Below are 17,476 nucleotides of genomic sequence, written 5' to 3'. Positions count from 1 at the left end.
TTGTCATTGACTTAACATGATTTTCATTATTCAGCAATAAAATCAGGAAACCTGACTCACTGATGATTTTGCTTCATGAATAATGATGGTGTGATTTTACTGTTTTATAAAAGGTTCAGCAGCTGCAGAGAATGAGAGCATGTTCTTTTGACTTGGAGTTGCTGTATGAGTTAATCACCAAAAAGTGCTTATCTGTTTTTAAACACCCTTAACACTGTACAAGTACAGATGTTTCTTGTATTGAGTGATGTTCCTGATGTTCTGCTGCCTCTCCTCCTCCTCTTCCTCTCTCAGGATGAAGATGATCTCCCTGCTGCTCCTCATCCTCAGCTCATGTCTCTGTGGTCAGTCTCCATCTTGTCTTTGTGACAGAAAGCTCTCTAGATGGAGCTGAAAGACTCCCATGTTCCAGTTCTCAGTGTGTCTGCTCCTCTCTTTCCCTCTCTGTCTCCTCAGCAGCAACATTTGTAGTGAATGTGACCCAGAGCAGCTATGAGGCCGAGGAGAACCAGAACATCACTCTGGAGTGGACCTTCACCTGCAGGACTCAGGGATCCTACAGGGAACTGTTCATCTACTGCAGCTTGTTGGCTCCTGGAAAAGAATCAGTTCTCTATCAGGTCCATGATGGAGTTGAGCTTCCAGATTGTCAGGATGAACATTTTTCAGGACGAGTCCAGAGTGACAAAGACGTCCTCAGAGAAGGACGAATCAGACTCCATGTGTCCAGACTGAGGACTGAAGACTCTGGTCTGTATCTGTGTGACGTGAAAACTGAAGATGGATTCAACTCTGGAAGATGTCGACTCAACGTTACTGGTGAGAAGAAATAATTTTCTCTGCTTGTTCAAATCCTGATTCCTGTGTTGATGAACCAACATCTTCATCTTCATCATGAATCCTCCTGGATCTCAGTTTTCATCAAATATTAATAAATATTTCTGGTTTCTCTCCAGCAGCTGCTGATCAGATCCAAACTCAGAGACCAACTTTGACTCCAGAACCAGAGGAACAAAGATGGATCATCATGATAATCTTCATCACTGTGGGAGTGACAGTAGCAGCAGCAGCAGCTCTGATCAGACTTTTATATTGTCTTTTAGTGAAATGTTGTCTGCCGGGAGAAAGAGACTTTTATGTTACTGATGAAGAGACAGAAAGTTTAGATGCCTTTTCAATATAAACACTTTGATCAAAAGTTACAGAAAGAGGGGAATGTAGATCAGCATCAGTATAAAAAACTCCATGATATTTATCTTGACTAAGTGAAGGATTTTAAAATGAAACGTTACATAGCTGTATATGTATCATATAATTCAAGATTGTAATTTACTCCCTAAATTCAGTGTTTCAGGTTTTATCTGATTTTCTTTCTTCTGTTCATGAACCAGCAGCTGATATCGGATACTTTACATCTCTACTGGATTGTGATCTGGTTCTGAACCGCTGGCTGCTGGAAACAGACGTTCTGGACTCAACCAGAACCTGGAATCAGAACCTGGACCTCAGCAGAACCCTGATCTGAGCTGCTTTCAGCTGCAGCAGCTGATGAACCAGTGAAGCTCTGGATCTGCTCCACTGGTTCTGGTTCTGATGGTTCTGCTGAAATAAATCCAGGTTTCTTCCCTCATGTTGTCAGAACCTGATTCACTGCAGAAGCTTTTAACATCAACATGAGCTGCAGCTGTTTGGACTCAGCAGAACCAGTCCAGCTGCTGGATCTGACCTCAGACCAGTTCTACCATCAAGGTAGAGCCACCTGGTGGTGGAGTTAGGAACTGTGAGCTGATAGAGCTGAAGGTCTGAGAGACGAACTGACTGGATCAGTTCAGATTCATTTGTTCTGGTTTTATGTTTTTACCGTCAATGTCAATCCCAATTGTAATTTTAATTTGTATTATTAAAAATGATCAAATAAAAAAAATTATGCTGTTTTTCTTTTCTATTCTATATTAACATTAAAACATACGCTTTTATAATTATAACATCAGTAATTGGATGCAATGATTACAAGTCAACTTGGATAATTTCTGTCTGTTCTCATGAATTTATCCTAAATGAGTAAAAAATCGTGGCAAATAACTCAATAAATATTTACATCTTAATCTCTCGGTTTGGAGCAAATGTCAAAGTTTCTCTGGATTCAGTTTCTCTGATTCTTTAGTTGTTTATTCTGAACATCTTTACTGAACGTCTCTGAGGATTCAGTCACATTTAATCACAGGCTGACCTGAACATCCAGCATTTATTAACTCTTTATTTCCTCATCCTGGATCCAGATGTTGAACCTGAAGCTGATTTGAATCATCAGAAGAAGACGGAGGAACTGATGGTATCAATAATTCACCAATATTAACTTTCTCATTTATTAGAGCCACTTCACTTATGAACGCTTTTACATTTAAGAGGAACCTGAAATGAAAACTTTAAAAAGGAGGGTCAAAGCACTCAGGATGCGTTCAGGTACCCTCGGACGTTTAAATAATTACAGATAAATGGAACAGATTACAAAAAAATAACAGAGCAAAAATTAAGCGGTTCAGCATCAACATGAGATGTGTCTCAATAACTATTTTATTAAAACCTGCAGTAAGAAGATCAGTCTATTCGTTTCTCATGGAATCAGTTTGACCAAGGCGTCCTTAAAGGCATCACCGGTCAGGCGGTTCATGTTAAACATCTTGTCTCTCACAGCTGGGCTGCAGCAGATGGATGGATTCATGTCTCAGAGCTTCTGGGTAAGTCTGATATATTTATTTTTTTGTTCTCTGGTTTTTCTGTGTGAAGTTTGTTGTTGAGAAGCAGCGATAACTCAGCAGAAAAACACTCTGAAAAAGACACTCTGTCAGCTTATTGTGGTTGTTGTGTTACTCCCCTTTTCCTCAAAAGGGCTGGGGGGTGCTATATATATATATATATATATATATATATATATATATATATATATATATATATATATATATATATATATATATATATATATATAAAAATTATAAAAATTCCCTCACCCTCCGCGGGTGGTCTTATTCATCCTCTGAGCTCGGGTCCTCTACCAGAGGACTGGGAGCTTGAGGGTTCTGCGCAGTATCTTGGCTGTGCCTAGAACTGCACATTTCTGGACTGAGATGTCTGATGTTGTTCCTAGGATCTGTTTTAGCCACTGGTCCAGTTTGGGGGTTTCTGCCCCGAGGGCCCCGATGACCAGAGGCACCACTGTGGTCGTCACCTTCCAGATCTTCCAGGTAAATGCTTTTGACAGATTGGCGCTTATCGGTCACCATAGTCATAATATAAGAGTAGACCCCGCATTGGCTGCTCCTGCGCAGGAAATACGGCGGCCATCTTGGAGCGGTCGTCCCTCCTACTTTGCTCAATCAAAACAGCAGAAGATGCCTCAGCACTGAGGGATATTGTTGTTCTGATCGATGGACTATTGATGTGAGGACAGACAACATTTCACAAGTAAGATGGACATATTATTGTGTATATATTGTGATTAGAATATTACTTTACTGTATTTATGTCCACCGGCGAGATACCAGCTAATATTAGCTACAGTGCTTGGTGTAATACGGGGGCCAACTGAGATAATGTAAATCTTAAAAAATTTATTATTCCTTAACATTGACTTAGATTATCTGACACAAGATGCTCTATTAGAAATGAAACAATGTAACACATATTATAAAACTTATATTATGTGTTATAACATTCACCAGCAAAGTTTACACAGGTGGTAAAGACTATGTAATTCTTTCACTACACTCTAAAAAGTGTATTTGGGCTGTAGTTAATGTTATGGTCTTTTTTACATTAACCTGACTTAATTGTTCTGCTTTAGTTGTGTCAACTTACTTTCATGAGTTCAATTAACTTAAGAGTCACACATTTCATCTAAAACAAACGTTTAACTTTGAGTTGAAGTGAACCAATTAAGTTGAATGCAGTTTTACGTCTGACGTCATTACGTAAGCTTTGCCAGAGACAGATCCACTTGTGCCGACCGTGTGTGCAGCCGCCATTTCTTCTGACCGTTGACTGTTCACCGGATTGTAATAAAACAGTAAGTATTCTACACACCATGACAAAATATTATTTAAATGGTGTAAAAATATTCATGACTTTTTCTACCTTTAATTTGAAACAGTTAACTGTGTTTAACGTCGAAGTATTATCAGTTATTTGCTTTGAACACATTTGCTAGTTGTAATTAGCCGCGCTATTCGGCGGAGCATTTTTGAACTTAACTGCTCTGTTAGTTAGTGAACGTTTATTTTGTGTGCATACTTTTAATTTGACCCTAAAGAACTTAAATAGCTAGAAGCCTTGTATGTAGTGAAAAATATTAAATGTGGCCCGGGGACTGCTGGCGTGTTCCGGTCGGAAGCTAGACTGGGTCAAAGTGTGGGAGCAGCTAATGCACTGCAGTGGCGGCCAGACTTTATAACAGGAACTACTGGACAGGTCGTTTTTAATGGGTAAGCTTAACGTACAGTTACAGAGGTGTTAGTGTTAATACGCAAAACTTATTTAATGTGACGCAACTGCGCTCTGCTCGTCACCGTGAGCTGCAGTCAGGGTAGCCATTTGTTCCAAATGTCAGGCTGCTTACTGACGACATGATATAAAACGCATAATATCCTAACTTCGCTAATAATCCATAAGATGTCATTTCTCTTAAAAAGGGAAAAGCAAAAAATAAAATAAGGAATTCATGTTTGTAGAAACTTTGAGTTAATTTCTCTTTCCTCCTCTCCAGGCCTGGAACAAAGCATCATCAAACCATAGAAGGTAAGCCATATTTGCTTCACTAAGCTTCTAATTTAACAAAAAAAAATTAAGTTATTAGTTAATATGCTGTATTGTATTGATAATATGAAAAACACATACTCTAAACTTATTCAAAAATAGGTTTGATAAATAACATCATTTAGGGAGTTTAAAGTTAAAGGAATAATAGGTGGTCAAAGAATGAGATGAAATTTATTTCCTACAAACGGTTGATGAGCTCTCCCTCAACATGGGGTCAGAAGCTCAGTCATCTCGGAGAGGCTGAAATTAGAGCTGTTGCTCCTCTACATCCAGTAGAGCCAGTTGAGGCGGCTCGTGCATCTAATTAAGATGCCTCCTGGAAGCCAGGGCAAAATTACAACCTAAAAATACTTTGGTAGACTTAAAAGTTTAATCCCATCCTAAGGAATATGCAATTGAGAAGGACAATTTAAGAGATGTGCAATTTTGTCAAAAATATTTGCAATACTAACAATATGACATTTATTAATATAGAGAATGTTTTTCTAGGGTATTAAAAACATACTGAAATAGTTATGGTCAAAAATGCATTTAGAATCTATATTTTACCAAACAATGAAACAAAGATATCAAGTATTGCATGGGGGTAAGGTTGTAACAGTACTCAAAATTGACTCTGCATCCATTTTTGTTTCATCTTCCTTGCCTTCAGATTTGGCAACATACATGTAACTCAGTTCCTGTCTTATCCTTCTAGCGTTGCACTTCATGTGGAGATGCAAAGACTGCGAGAGCGTGTTTTCCAGAAGATCTGAATTGCTCAAGCACTACAAACTAAACCACAGGCATTATGGACGGGGCTATTCATATCCATGCACATATTTAAGTTGTGCATGTAGATTCAAGACCTGGAATGCTTTAGTGAACCATTTATCAAGACATCATCCAGTCCACCAAACAGTTACCAATGACTTAACCACATTCAAATGCCCCATTTGTGATTCTAATCAACTTTCCACGGAGAGAGATTATTTTCAGCATATATTTCAACATCTCAAGAACAAGGAAACAGTCACATGTGTGTTTCAGGACTGTGTTTATCAAACAAATAATTACGAGAACTACAAAAGTCATAAATACAGAAAACATTCTGATGCTAACAGTACATTTAAGACTGGGATTACTGAAAAAAAACAATTAGACTGTGGTGAAGAATTGTGTGCTAGTTTTGACACTGACATTTTTGATCAGGACAGTACTGTACAAGCTTATCCAAATCACACATTTAACAGGAATGATTCTGAAAACTTGGAGAGAGATATTGAACTTAAACTTGCATCAGTTCTTCTAAAGTTAGAAAGCAGTTATCTTGTTTCAAATGCAGCTATTGATGATCTATTGCAGGAGTTAAACTATTTAATTGGTTCTTTGTCCCTGCCTGTTACATGTAGAACTATAACCCAAATACTACACAGTCATCTTTGCCAGTTTGACCCATCAGTTGTTGAAAACCTTGCCAAGGCCCTCTGTGAAACAAACCCTGTAAAAAAAGCAATAGGAGAGAAAGGCTTCCTTTCTAGTGCTTGGAGACGAAAAAAATTCTATAAAAAACATTTTAAAGTGGTAGAACCTGAAGAATATATTCTTGATAAAAAAAATAGAAAGTCATTCCAGTATGTATCAATCCTGAAGTCTTTGCAGCAAGTTCTTGATTGTGAGGTTATCTTGGATCAGACTGATAACTTAAATAGTCTTAATAAAGTACCACAAAGGAGTGTTCATGCATATAGGTCTTTCTACGATGGGTCATTTTTCAGTGAAAATGAGCTTTTGAGTAAGGAGGAGAGCATTTCATTAGTGTTGTATATAGACGATTTCGAAATATGCAACCCTCTCGGGACATCTAAACGGAAACATAAAATTTGTGGTTTATACTGGATTCTTGGAAATTTACCACAGGGGTATAATTCTAACTTGTCTTCCATTTACCTGGCTGCTTTAATCAAAACAAATGATTTGAAGTGCTATGGTTACGAGAAAGTTTTAGAACCTTTACTTAATGAGCTCGCGATTTTGGAACAAAAAGGGGTCTTTGTCTCAAAGTTGGGGAGAGCTGTAAAAGGTACAGTTCAGTGCGTGGTTGCAGATAATCTTGCTGCCCACAGTATTGGTGGCTTTGTAGAAAACTTCACAGGGTCATACGTATGTAGGTTTTGTCTTGCAGTTAAAACAGACATTCAAACTACAGAGGTTAAAACTGGTGCATTTACCTTGAGAACCCAAAGCATTCATGCGGATTGCTTAAAAAATATCGAGGAACATGAATTGTCAAGTTATCGGGGTGTGAAATCAGCTTCCATTTTATCACATTTGTTGTATTTTGACATTACCACAGGTCTTCCTCCAGACATTGTACATGACCTGTTTGAAGGAGTTGTTCCTTTTGAACTAGCTTTGTGTCTGGGTGTTTTGATTAAGAAAAAGTATTTCACTTTGGCATCACTGAATGACGCAATAGCATCTTTCAACTTTAAGGGTACTGATAGAACTAATCGACCTCAACAAATTTCCCTGCATTTTGAAGCCAAAAAAAGTGTTGGGGGTAATGCACATGAGAATTGGAGTTTGCTCAGATTCTTACCTTTGTTGATTGGACACAGAGTGCAATATGAGGAGCCAGCTTGGCATATCTTAACAGACTTAAGGGACATTGTTGATCTTGTGGTCTGTCCCATGCACACAGAGGACTCTATTGCCTACCTTGACTTTAAGATCTCAGAACACAGAGCACAATTCCAGGAGGTTTTTCCTAATTGTGACCTTAAACCAAAACACCATTTCTTGGAACATTACCCACAGTTGATTCGCCAGTTTGGTCCTTTAGTAGCCTTATGGTCCATGCGCTTTGAAGCTAAGCACAGTTTTTTTAAAAGAGTTGCAAGAAATATCAAGTGCTTTAAAAATGTCCTCCGTACTCTTGCAGACAAACACCAGTATCAAATGGCACATCATTTGCATTTATGCGGTTTTACAAAACCTCATTTGGAAGTTACAAATGTTTTCACAGTAAGAATTGATGTTCTTGATAAGGGAATCGTAAATGCTCTCAAACAGAAGTTTTCAAATCTGGCCACAGTATGCATGACTAAAAGTGCAACATTTAATGGACTGAAGTATAAATGCGGGATGATCTTGATCCATGGCTCATTGGGAGGATTACCAGAGTTCATTGAAATCATCCAAATGGTGATCCTGGCAAACCAGCTATTCTTTCTGGTCAGAAAACTTGAGGGGTGGTATCTTGAGCATTACAGATCTTACAATCTCAAAACATCGTCAGACAAAGAAGTGAAACTGGTTGAGCTACAAGACCTAACGGATGTGTACCCGCTGGTAGACTACAAAATTCGAGGAATGCGTCTTGTGACAGTGAAAAGATATGTCCACGTTTTATGGTAATATAAGATTGTACAAAAAATGTAATGCATGTTACAAAAGATTTTATTTTTTCTTTATGGCTGAAACTACCTTTTATTTTGTCTTCCCCTCTATAAGCAAATGTCCTAACATTCTACTAATGTATATAACATATATTGTGAAGAATTTAAATAGCACCCTTCATTATTTTACTGTCTTTATGCCCTTTTTTCAGATTGCCATGGCAAGTTCAAAACCTGCAAGACTGAAGGTGATTCTAGGAGAGAGCAACACTGAAAAATTGACTCTTCCAAATGGCATACCAGATTCTCTGGATGATCTTCTCAACAAGGTGAAGGATACCTTTGGTTTAAAGACCAACATCAGACTGCAATATATGGACAAAGACTTTGGTAATGACTTCTTCAACCTCAGCTCAACTTCTGACCTTCAGGACTTGGGAACAGTCAAAGTGATTCAAGAAGAAGCAGTTCAACCTTTTGTTGATGTCATTGAAACAGCTCCATTTTCTTCTGCAGTTCACTCAGATGACAGCAGTTCTTTAGCTTCAAATGACACTATACTGCTCTCCTCCCCTGAATCCTTCTCATCGCGAACCCAACAATGGCCAGCCAACTTTCCCATTCCCATGTTTTCGTATGACACTGAACGTCAGTTACAGAAGGGGAATTCTGAGTATCAGGCAAACAACAAAATATTGACAGTCACCCCACGAATGAAGACTGACATCCTAAATAGATTAGTAGAAGAGATCTACAGATACAGAGCCTATCCAGAGGACGCACAGTTCTGTGTAGTTGCAGAGGCCTTGATTAAAAAATATCCATGTTTAAAAGAGCCTGGTTCATTTAATGGTTGCTACGGTTGGAAACAAAGGCTGAAGTACAAAATGGGAAACTACAGGACTCTACTCAAGTTTCAGGGATGTCCAGAATTGGCTGTTAACTCGCTTAAATCAAAAGCCAGTACTTCTGGGTTTCCCGCTACAAAAATAAAGAAGCCAAGACGAGCTGAAGCCAACTTCTATCCCTCTTTTCCAGTGGGAGAAACACAAGAAAGTATGGAAAAAGAGAGAATTGAACTCTTGACAGCAATCAAAAGGAGGAACAATGACAAGGTCATTGCAGACAAAATGGCTCATACCTTTGCCTACAGGCGTCAGGAGGTGGTGAATGAAGAACCTGGCATAGAGAATTTCAAGGACAGATGGCCTGCCCTGTTCCAACAGAAAGAGGTAGTAATGCAGATTGAGGATTTTTACTTAGATTTTGGAATGATTGGTCAGTATTTACTTTGTCATTTTGTAACATACTAAATAAGTTTTATTTTGTTTTTCAGATTAATGCGGAGTTCCTGAGACTCATGGCTCTTCCCCTTGAGCAGACTTTCTTTGCCCAGTTGGACAGGCTCTCAAGTCAGCTGATTGAAGTCATTAAAGCCAAGGGAGGAGCAACACGTGCAAAAATAGCTGGAATCATGAGAACCTATGATGAGGTATGGATATCATCGATATCTGGGGGACATTTACCATTTTTAATTTAAAACAAGGAAGTTAAAGTCTCTAGTTACTTTCAGACTTTTTGTTTTAATTATTAATACTTGATACACTGTGCAAAGCTGATATCACTCAAAGAAAAGCAAGTTTAACGGTCTTATGTATTTTTGGTGGATTTAGTCAGTCAGTCTGTATTGTGGTTCATTCATAAATTTCATAAAATACACCTTTCAGTCCAACTTGCCAGAAACTAGTGCTATTTAGTACATTTTTTTTGAGCTTATTTTAAAATTAAAATTTTTTAAATGTTAGACTTATATCAATTTTATGCTGCAAGATATCTCTTTAACAACAAATTATATTCATTAGTCCTAGTAGATTGCTCTAAGAAAAAGCCTTAACCTCAACAATATAGTCTAGTTTCACAAATTGAGACCTGAAGCATAAATATGGCAGAGGTTGAATTTGTGTAATTTTGAAGAGAACTGTTAAAGACCGGTGGACATGTGGGCTTCACATTATGGTATTTGTTAGTCTTTTGCTGTTGTGAACAGCCTGAATATATTACTGTTACATCAGAAATCTTGTCAGAGATATGGAATATTGATAGCAATAAATTTTCTCCAGGTGGAGGACATTGGGATTCGAAGGGAATGTGTTCTGAAAGGGCTCATCACCTTTCTTGGAGAGGATCCAGAAGACCTTATTAAGGAATACTGTGTAAGTTTCTTTTAAAGGTTTGAAGCCGCATCTTAACCCATTGAGAAAAATTGAAAAATTCAATGTCAGTTGCTTGTACCTTTTTAAATTATTTCTGGCCTGGCTTTTCTATATGTAAACATCTGTTTTAATACAACAGGCAGATTTGGTGTCAGAATTGTAAATTTAACATGGCTAAGTCATGCTTAAATCCAGAAGTGGTGTGCTTTGCTATTCAGCAGAGACCATTATCTAACTTCACTATCAATTTCATTTACTGTTCACTAACATAATAAAAACAAGTTAATAAGACTGTTTTAGTCATGCTATTTTCATACCAGCTCCAAAATATCTGATAAGCAACAGAAATATGCATTTTGTGTTGATTTTCAACCTAAGATGACCATTGGCTTGGATTACTATTCTGCTTCGATGTATAATCTACGAATTTGTTTAAGCTAAAGCCTGCAATATGACAAAACACATATAAAGTTACATGCTTGCATTATCTTTTAAAAAAACATTAAATATCACCCTTTGACTAATTCAAATTGTAATGCAACTGTGAACTTTGAAAATTTATCAAGGATATTTCAGATGCCATAAACGATTCTCTTCAATTCACAAGCTGTACACGTATACACTTATACTTAATGCTTGTATTTATAAGGCTTTTATTTTTAAATTGACAGATTAGTTACAGTCTTCAAGTTTAACATATTGTTTATCTCACTACAGGGCAGCAGTGGAGATGATGCCCAGATGGAACTCAAACAGCTCACCCTGGCAGTGTTTGTGATTCGGGAGGAGGGAGAGGGATTGAAAGAATCCCCAGAAGACATTGGCATTGTCATTGAGGGAGTGGAGGTGTTGCATGACCTGACTTCAGTTGCCTCAGCATGTGCCCTGCTTCTGGGTTTGATATATGCCCTTAACCTGGCTTATCCAAAGCCTCTGCGCTTCACATTTGAAGTGTTTCAAAAAATCTTCATGCAACTTGACCAACACAAGATGTCTAATAAAGTTCAGAATTTGTTTGGAAGACTTCAGACCTCACAGTAAAGACAATTGCATCCTGTGCAAAAGGACAGATTATTTTCTGTCTTTGTGTTTGAACATGAGGGGTCCGTGTTTTGGAAGCTTAACCTCAAGAGACTGAACTTTTTGAATTTCTTTTGGGACATTGTGTATATTAAAGCCACAGCATTAGTAGGCTGCTGTAGTATTGTTCACAGACACTTTCACAGCGTTTTTTCTTTTTCAATTTGGATTAAGCAGTGCTTAATGTTTACTATTCTGTTCTGATGTCAGTTAACTTAAGTATCGGACATGGTTTAAATGCTGCAGCCATGACCCACGCCCTTGTTTGAAAGGATGTAGATGTCATTGCTCGTTTTCAGTTTGTTCTTGAAGATGTTAAAAACAGTCACACATGTTGTTACATTTTATGTAAAAACAGTTTAGGGATTAAGAATGTTGATTTCCTTTATTTTAGGAGGACTTGTGGTATGGATTCTACAAGCTCACACAGGGATGTCCAAGGTTTGTCCTGGAGAGCCATCAATGTGCAACTTTCAGATGGACTATTTCAATACCACCTTGCTGAATTCACACACCAGCAGACGCTCAGCTGAGCAGAGACATAGTAATGAGCAGTTCATTTGTTTGGAGATTGGATTTATCTTAAAGTTGGAGGATGGTAGCTCTCCAGAACTGGACTTAGGATACCCCATGTTGAGTTTACTAAAAAGCTAACCCAATTAAGCAGAAAAGCAAAAGATCTGTGTAGTATGTTCAGTGTATACGTTGTGAAAAATCTGTAAGTTTGTGATTTCACAATAAAATTAAACATTTTCTAATTGTGCAATGTAAATTTGTTATAATCAAGTTGAGTTTTTGAGTAGTGTAAAGGAATTTTACTCCTATAAAAGCTAAAACATACTTCAAAAGTGATTTATATTTAAGCAATATTATAAGTACAAAATATGTACTAAACGACTTTGGGGTAGTTTCATTTTTTAAGTTAGAACAACTTACATTTTTGAGTTGACTTTCTATAAATTTAAGTCAGAGGGATTAAAAATTTGTATATGAAATAAAGTAAATAAATTGAGTTAGACTGACCTACATTTATCAAGTTAAACAAACTAAAAAAATTATGTTGATTAAACTTAATTGAATTACTTGTTACCTACAGAAGTAATTCAATTAAGTTGGATCAACTTTTTTCTTTTCACTGTGGTCTTCACCTTCCAGATCTTCCAGGTAAATGCTTTTGACAGATTGGTGCTTATCGGTCACCATAGTCATAATATAAGAGTAGACCCCGCATTGGCTGCTCCTGCGCAGGAAATACGGCGGCCATCTTGGAGCGGTCGTCCCTCCTACTTTGCTCAATCAAAACAGCGGAAGATGCCTCAGCACTGAGGGATATTGTTGTTCTGATCGATGGACTATTGATGTGAGGACAGACAACATTTCACAAGTAAGATGGACATATTATTGTGTATATATTGTGATTAGAATATTACTTTACTGTATTTATGTCCACCGGCGAGATACCAGCTATTAGCTACAGTGCTTGGTGTAATACGGGGGCCAACTGAGATAATGTAAATCTTAAAAAATTTATTATTCCTTAACATTGACTTAGATTATCTGACACAAGATGCTCTATTAGAAATGAAACAATGTAACACATATTATAAAACTTATATTATGTGTTATAACATTCACCAGCAAAGTTTACACAGGTGGTAAAGACTATTATTATGTAATTCTTTCACTAGTAAGATACATCCCAAATCTTCCGTTTTTGTTTTGAAAGTTTCATAAAGACACGATGTGAGGAAGAAGAGGGAGAAATCTATAAAGAGACGGATTCACTGCAGCTCACGAATCTCGCATCAGATTTTGGACTCATACAAAAACATACATACGTGTGTGGGTGTGGGTGCATGTGTGTGTGTATGCATAAACATGGTAAACATGTATATATTATTCAGTATTAATCTTCATTTATTTGTGTTTGTATACTTATATAAATATGTATTGATATTACTAAATAATTTATTAAATAAATTATGAACGGCTGTGTGCTTTGTAATATGCTCATCATATCAGAATATTCCATTCCTATTCTATTGTTATAGCCACTAATCATATTTAAATATACTTAACTATGAATTAAAACATACGTAAATAATGCAATTGTTTATAAATGTAGCTTTGATAGATGTTTGAAGTTGGTTTCCACTAACAAAAAAGCGTGTTATGATGGATTAAATGCGCTGATACGTCATTGTGCCTGCTAAACACATAATACTGAGTGGAGTGGAATACCGCTCCAAGATGGCCGCCCTAAATCTCGTCAGCAACAATAGGCGAGAGCGGTACATGAGGCGTCTATCTTTATCTTACGTCTATGACGCGCACCGACACGGGGGTTTGGTCTATGTGCACATGCACCGACCCATCACTAAATAAAAAGTTCCTGTCTCACACGGACTGCAGCAGATGGATGGATTCATGTCTCAGAGCTTCTCGGTAAGTCTGATTTATTTATTTTTTTTTTGTTCTCTGGTTTTTCTGTGTGAAGTTTGTTGTTGAGAAGCAGCGATAACTCAGCAGAAAAACAGACGAGTTTCTTCAGCAAAAAGTTATTCCAGCTCTGATAAAACCAGCAAACACTTTGCTTTTAAATGCAGCATAGAGGTCAGAATATTAGTTACAGCAACCTGATCTGAGATCTACTTGTTTTCTTTTCTTCCTCAAACTGATCAGCGGACTGAGGTGATGAAGACTTCTGATGAAGATCCAACCTCTCCTTTCTGCAGTTTTCCTTTTAGTTTCAGAGTCTGACGTTTTAATTCATAGCGATGATGAAAAAATACCGTTTTTATCATTCACTGGTAGAGCTTTTGATGCAGGTGTAGAGTTTTAGTTTATACATATCCCGCCTTTAAACGGAGCGGAACCAATGACGGTTAAATGGTTGGTTCTCCAGGTGGAAGCAGCTACAAAGTGATTGGTTGGTTTTCTTTAGTAGGCGGGACATGTTGCTCCGCCCTCCTAGTTCACAAGGTTTCAGATTAACTGGTGATATTATATGGAGGATGTTTATTGAAATAACAAGAGATGAGTACAAATGTGAAAATGAAAATATTAATGAATTAAAATATTTCATCAGAAAAAGCAGAGAAACTTGATGAAGCAGATCTATATCAACAGATCTGCCTTTACCTTCACCAAGTTAAACTCATGTAGCAACAGTCTGATCAGAGCTGATATAATAATATTATTTTCTATCATTTAATGACATAAACTCCATATAATCCAGAATGAAGCATTAAGACAAAGATAAACAGTTAAAGGTTTATGTTAATAAGACTGAATAAATCTGTTTAAAGAACAGATTCGTCCATTTAATTCAGGTTTTATTGAATAAACCATTAGTCTCCTCTATGATCAATATTCAGTTATGGCTCTGAATAGACAGAAATGAATAATGAATAAGTTTTAGATAAACTAGATGATCAATATCTGCGTTTTATCTGAAATTGGTTTAACTTTTGAAAATGTTTAATCTCTTTTATGTAACGAATAATAAATAAACACACTAAGGCTAATGCACAAATTAACATAATTTATGCTGCAATAATAATGGAATAACTAAACACAGAACTTTTCTTCTGCCTTCTGAGTATTTTAATTAATCAGATTTTTCCATTTGACTCAAAACCTGAAATATGAGACATTTTAATTAATTTACAGATTTATTTTATTTTATTGCTAAATCTTTTTTGATGATTTTAAATAAATAATTTAGTATTAAATAAATGTTTTTCAATTAATGACCACTTCACAGATCACAGAAGCAGTGAATTATGGGATTATTCAGCTTTAGTCTTTAACTTTGTCATTAACAGAGAAAGAATAAAATCACAAACTCCTGCAGGTTTTCAGGTTCATAATTAATGATAATTAATCTCCTGAATCCTGACAGATTAAATTAATCTCCATAAAAATAAAGAAGTTTCTGCTCTGAAATCAGAGGAAGTTGAAGCGGCTGCAGTATTTATTTATGGCCACAAGGTGGCAGTAATGCACTTTTTATTTTTACATGTTTTGCCGCCTTTTCTCCACTATATTATAAGCTGGTGGGTCACCAGACTTTACTTCCCCTCAACCATCAGGCTGATGTATAAATATGATTTTATACACCAGTAACTGTGGCAGTAAATGGATTAAGTTAGATTTATATTGACCCATTGAGGTGGACGAGGTGCAAACCAGTTGGGTCGTCCTTGAACCTGTTAGTTTCATGTTATTATTTCCATATCATGATGTGTATTTTTGCATGTCAGAATTTTTGTAACTTTTAAAAAAATTTAAAACATGGTGGACTGACCTTCTGCCCCTGACACTGGGCTTAACGGCTTTCAGAGGGAAAAATGTTTTACCATAACAGATTCAAAGAAATTTTAATCATTATCACAAAAATAGAAAGTTGAGGAGTTTCTACCTGATGAATCAGACTGTGGTTGTTTCTTGTAATGTTTGTTGTTCCTGATGTCCTGCTGCCTCTCCTCCTCCTCTTCCTCTCTCAGGATGAAGATGATCTCCCTGCTGCTCCTCATCCTCAGCTCATGTCTCTGTGGTCAGTCTCCATCTTGTCTTTGTGACAGAAAGCTCTCTAGATGGAGCTGAAAGACTCCCATGTTCCAGTTCTCAGTGTGTCTGCTCCTCTCTTTCCCTCTCTGTCTCCTCAGCAGCAACATTTGTAGTGAATGTGACCCAGAGCAGCTATGAGGCCGAGGAGAACCAGAACATCACTCTGGAGTGGACCTTCACCTCCAGGACTCAGGGAAACTGGAAGAATCTGTTCATCATCTGTGAATTTAGAACCTCAGTAAAGAGCGGGATAATATATGTTCATCGTGATGGAGTTGAGATTCCCGATTCTCAGCATGATCAGTTTTCAGGACGAGTCCAGAGTGACAAAGACGTCCTCAGAGAAGGACGAATCAGACTCCATGTGTCCAGACTGAGGACTGAAGACTCTGGTCTGTATCTGTGTGACGTGAAAACTGAAGATGGATTCAACTCTGGAAGATGTCGACTCAACGTTACTGGTGAGAAGAAAGTAATGGAAATGTATTCCAACGAACAGTTAGAAACTGACATTTATATCCATGATAAACATAATTATCTTAAAGTTAAAACTTCTTGAGTAATTAAATAATTTCTTTTTTTTCCAGCAGCTGCTGATCATCTCCAAACTCAGAGACCAAATTTGACTCCAGAACCAGAGAGACGGACACATATCATCTGGATTAAAGTAGCAGCTGTAATATTTGTGATTATTCTAGTTATAGTTCTAATTTATACTCATAGGAGAAGCAAAACGTCTTTTAACTCAACAGACTTACACTCAGGCGCGGAGCTATAGGAAATGTTGGGGGGCCCGGGTCTGGAGGTGCGGGGAGGGAGGAATGGTTTCAAGTCGGTTAAATGTTTGATAATAGACGGAGAAAGTGCGCCCTCACCTGTTGAGAAAGGTGTAGTTAATGTTAAAGTTATCTTCCCCAATGGAATATATACTAGTCCAGTGTTTCCCCACCCTGGTCCTTGAGGCACACTGCCCTGCATGTTTTAGGTGTTTCCTTGCTTCATCACAGGTGATTTCAATTAGGAGGTATTTGCTGAACTGCAATCAGCTGAATGAGGTGCATTAAACTGGGAAATTTCTAAAACATGCTGGGCAGTGTGCCTTGAGGACCAGGGTGGGGAAACACTGTACTAGTCAGTCCCAATGGCTGTTTCTTACGGAGCCCCTAAGGGGACATGGAGAAAAAAAAAAAGGAAAGAAATCCCGACTTATTATCTCGAGATCCCGACTTATTATCTTAAGATCCCGAGTTATTATCTCGAGATTCCAACTTTTTTTTCTCAATATCCCGAAAAACTAAGTCGAGATCTCAAGATTCCGAGTTATTATCTCGAGATTCCGAGTTATTATCTCGAAAGTCGGGATCTCGAGATAATAAGTTGGGATTTCTTTCCTTTTTTTTTCTCTCCATGTCCCCTTAG

General features: G+C 37.4%; 2 protein-coding genes across 12 annotated transcripts in view; both read left to right on the top strand.

Annotated features, from left to right (window-relative positions):
• The window catches only part of LOC145548524 (uncharacterized), a 76,695-nt gene that overhangs the window by 20,915 nt on the left and 38,304 nt on the right, over nt 1-17,476 (top strand). For 3 of the 10 annotated variants that reach the window (XM_081599042.1, XM_081599041.1, XM_081599037.1), the window contains exons 1-3: nt 13,794-13,930; nt 15,994-16,043; nt 16,156-16,518. The exons of 1 other annotated variant lie outside the window; for it this stretch is intronic. In XM_081599042.1, coding sequence (XP_081455168.1) covers nt 13,809-13,930; nt 15,994-16,043; nt 16,156-16,518 — 535 coding nt within the window. In that variant the 5' untranslated portion in view covers nt 13,794-13,808. Of the gene's footprint in view, nt 1-2,110; nt 2,739-13,793; nt 13,931-15,922; nt 16,519-16,644; nt 17,243-17,476 lie in introns of those variants that run through there. 6 more of the 10 variants (XM_081599040.1, XM_081599039.1, XM_081599043.1 and 3 more) reach the window with 6 other exon arrangements.
• On the top strand, nt 3,788-11,754 carry LOC103480864 (uncharacterized). 2 transcript variants are annotated; one of them, XM_081599995.1, is made up of 7 exons: nt 3,788-4,063; nt 4,760-4,791; nt 5,510-8,207; nt 8,405-9,424; nt 9,529-9,684; nt 10,313-10,405; nt 11,123-11,754. In XM_081599995.1, the coding sequence occupies exons 3-7, from the start codon at nt 8,205-8,207 to the stop codon at nt 11,444-11,446; spliced, it is 1,596 nt and encodes a 531-aa protein (XP_081456121.1). In that variant the 5' UTR covers nt 3,788-4,063; nt 4,760-4,791; nt 5,510-8,204; the 3' UTR covers nt 11,447-11,754. The 2 variants fall into 2 exon arrangements, 1 of the variants encoding a protein (XP_081456121.1); XR_014084857.1 differs by lacking the exons at nt 5,510-8,207; nt 8,405-9,424.

This window comes from Poecilia reticulata, chromosome 18 (assembly GCF_904066995.2).
Source record: "Poecilia reticulata chromosome 18, P_reticulata-male-v2, whole genome shotgun sequence".
In the NCBI taxonomy this organism is placed as follows: Eukaryota; Metazoa; Chordata; class Actinopteri; order Cyprinodontiformes; family Poeciliidae; genus Poecilia; species Poecilia reticulata.
Note: the sequence above shows the minus strand (reverse complement) of the source record. Positions and strands in the feature narration are given on the sequence as shown.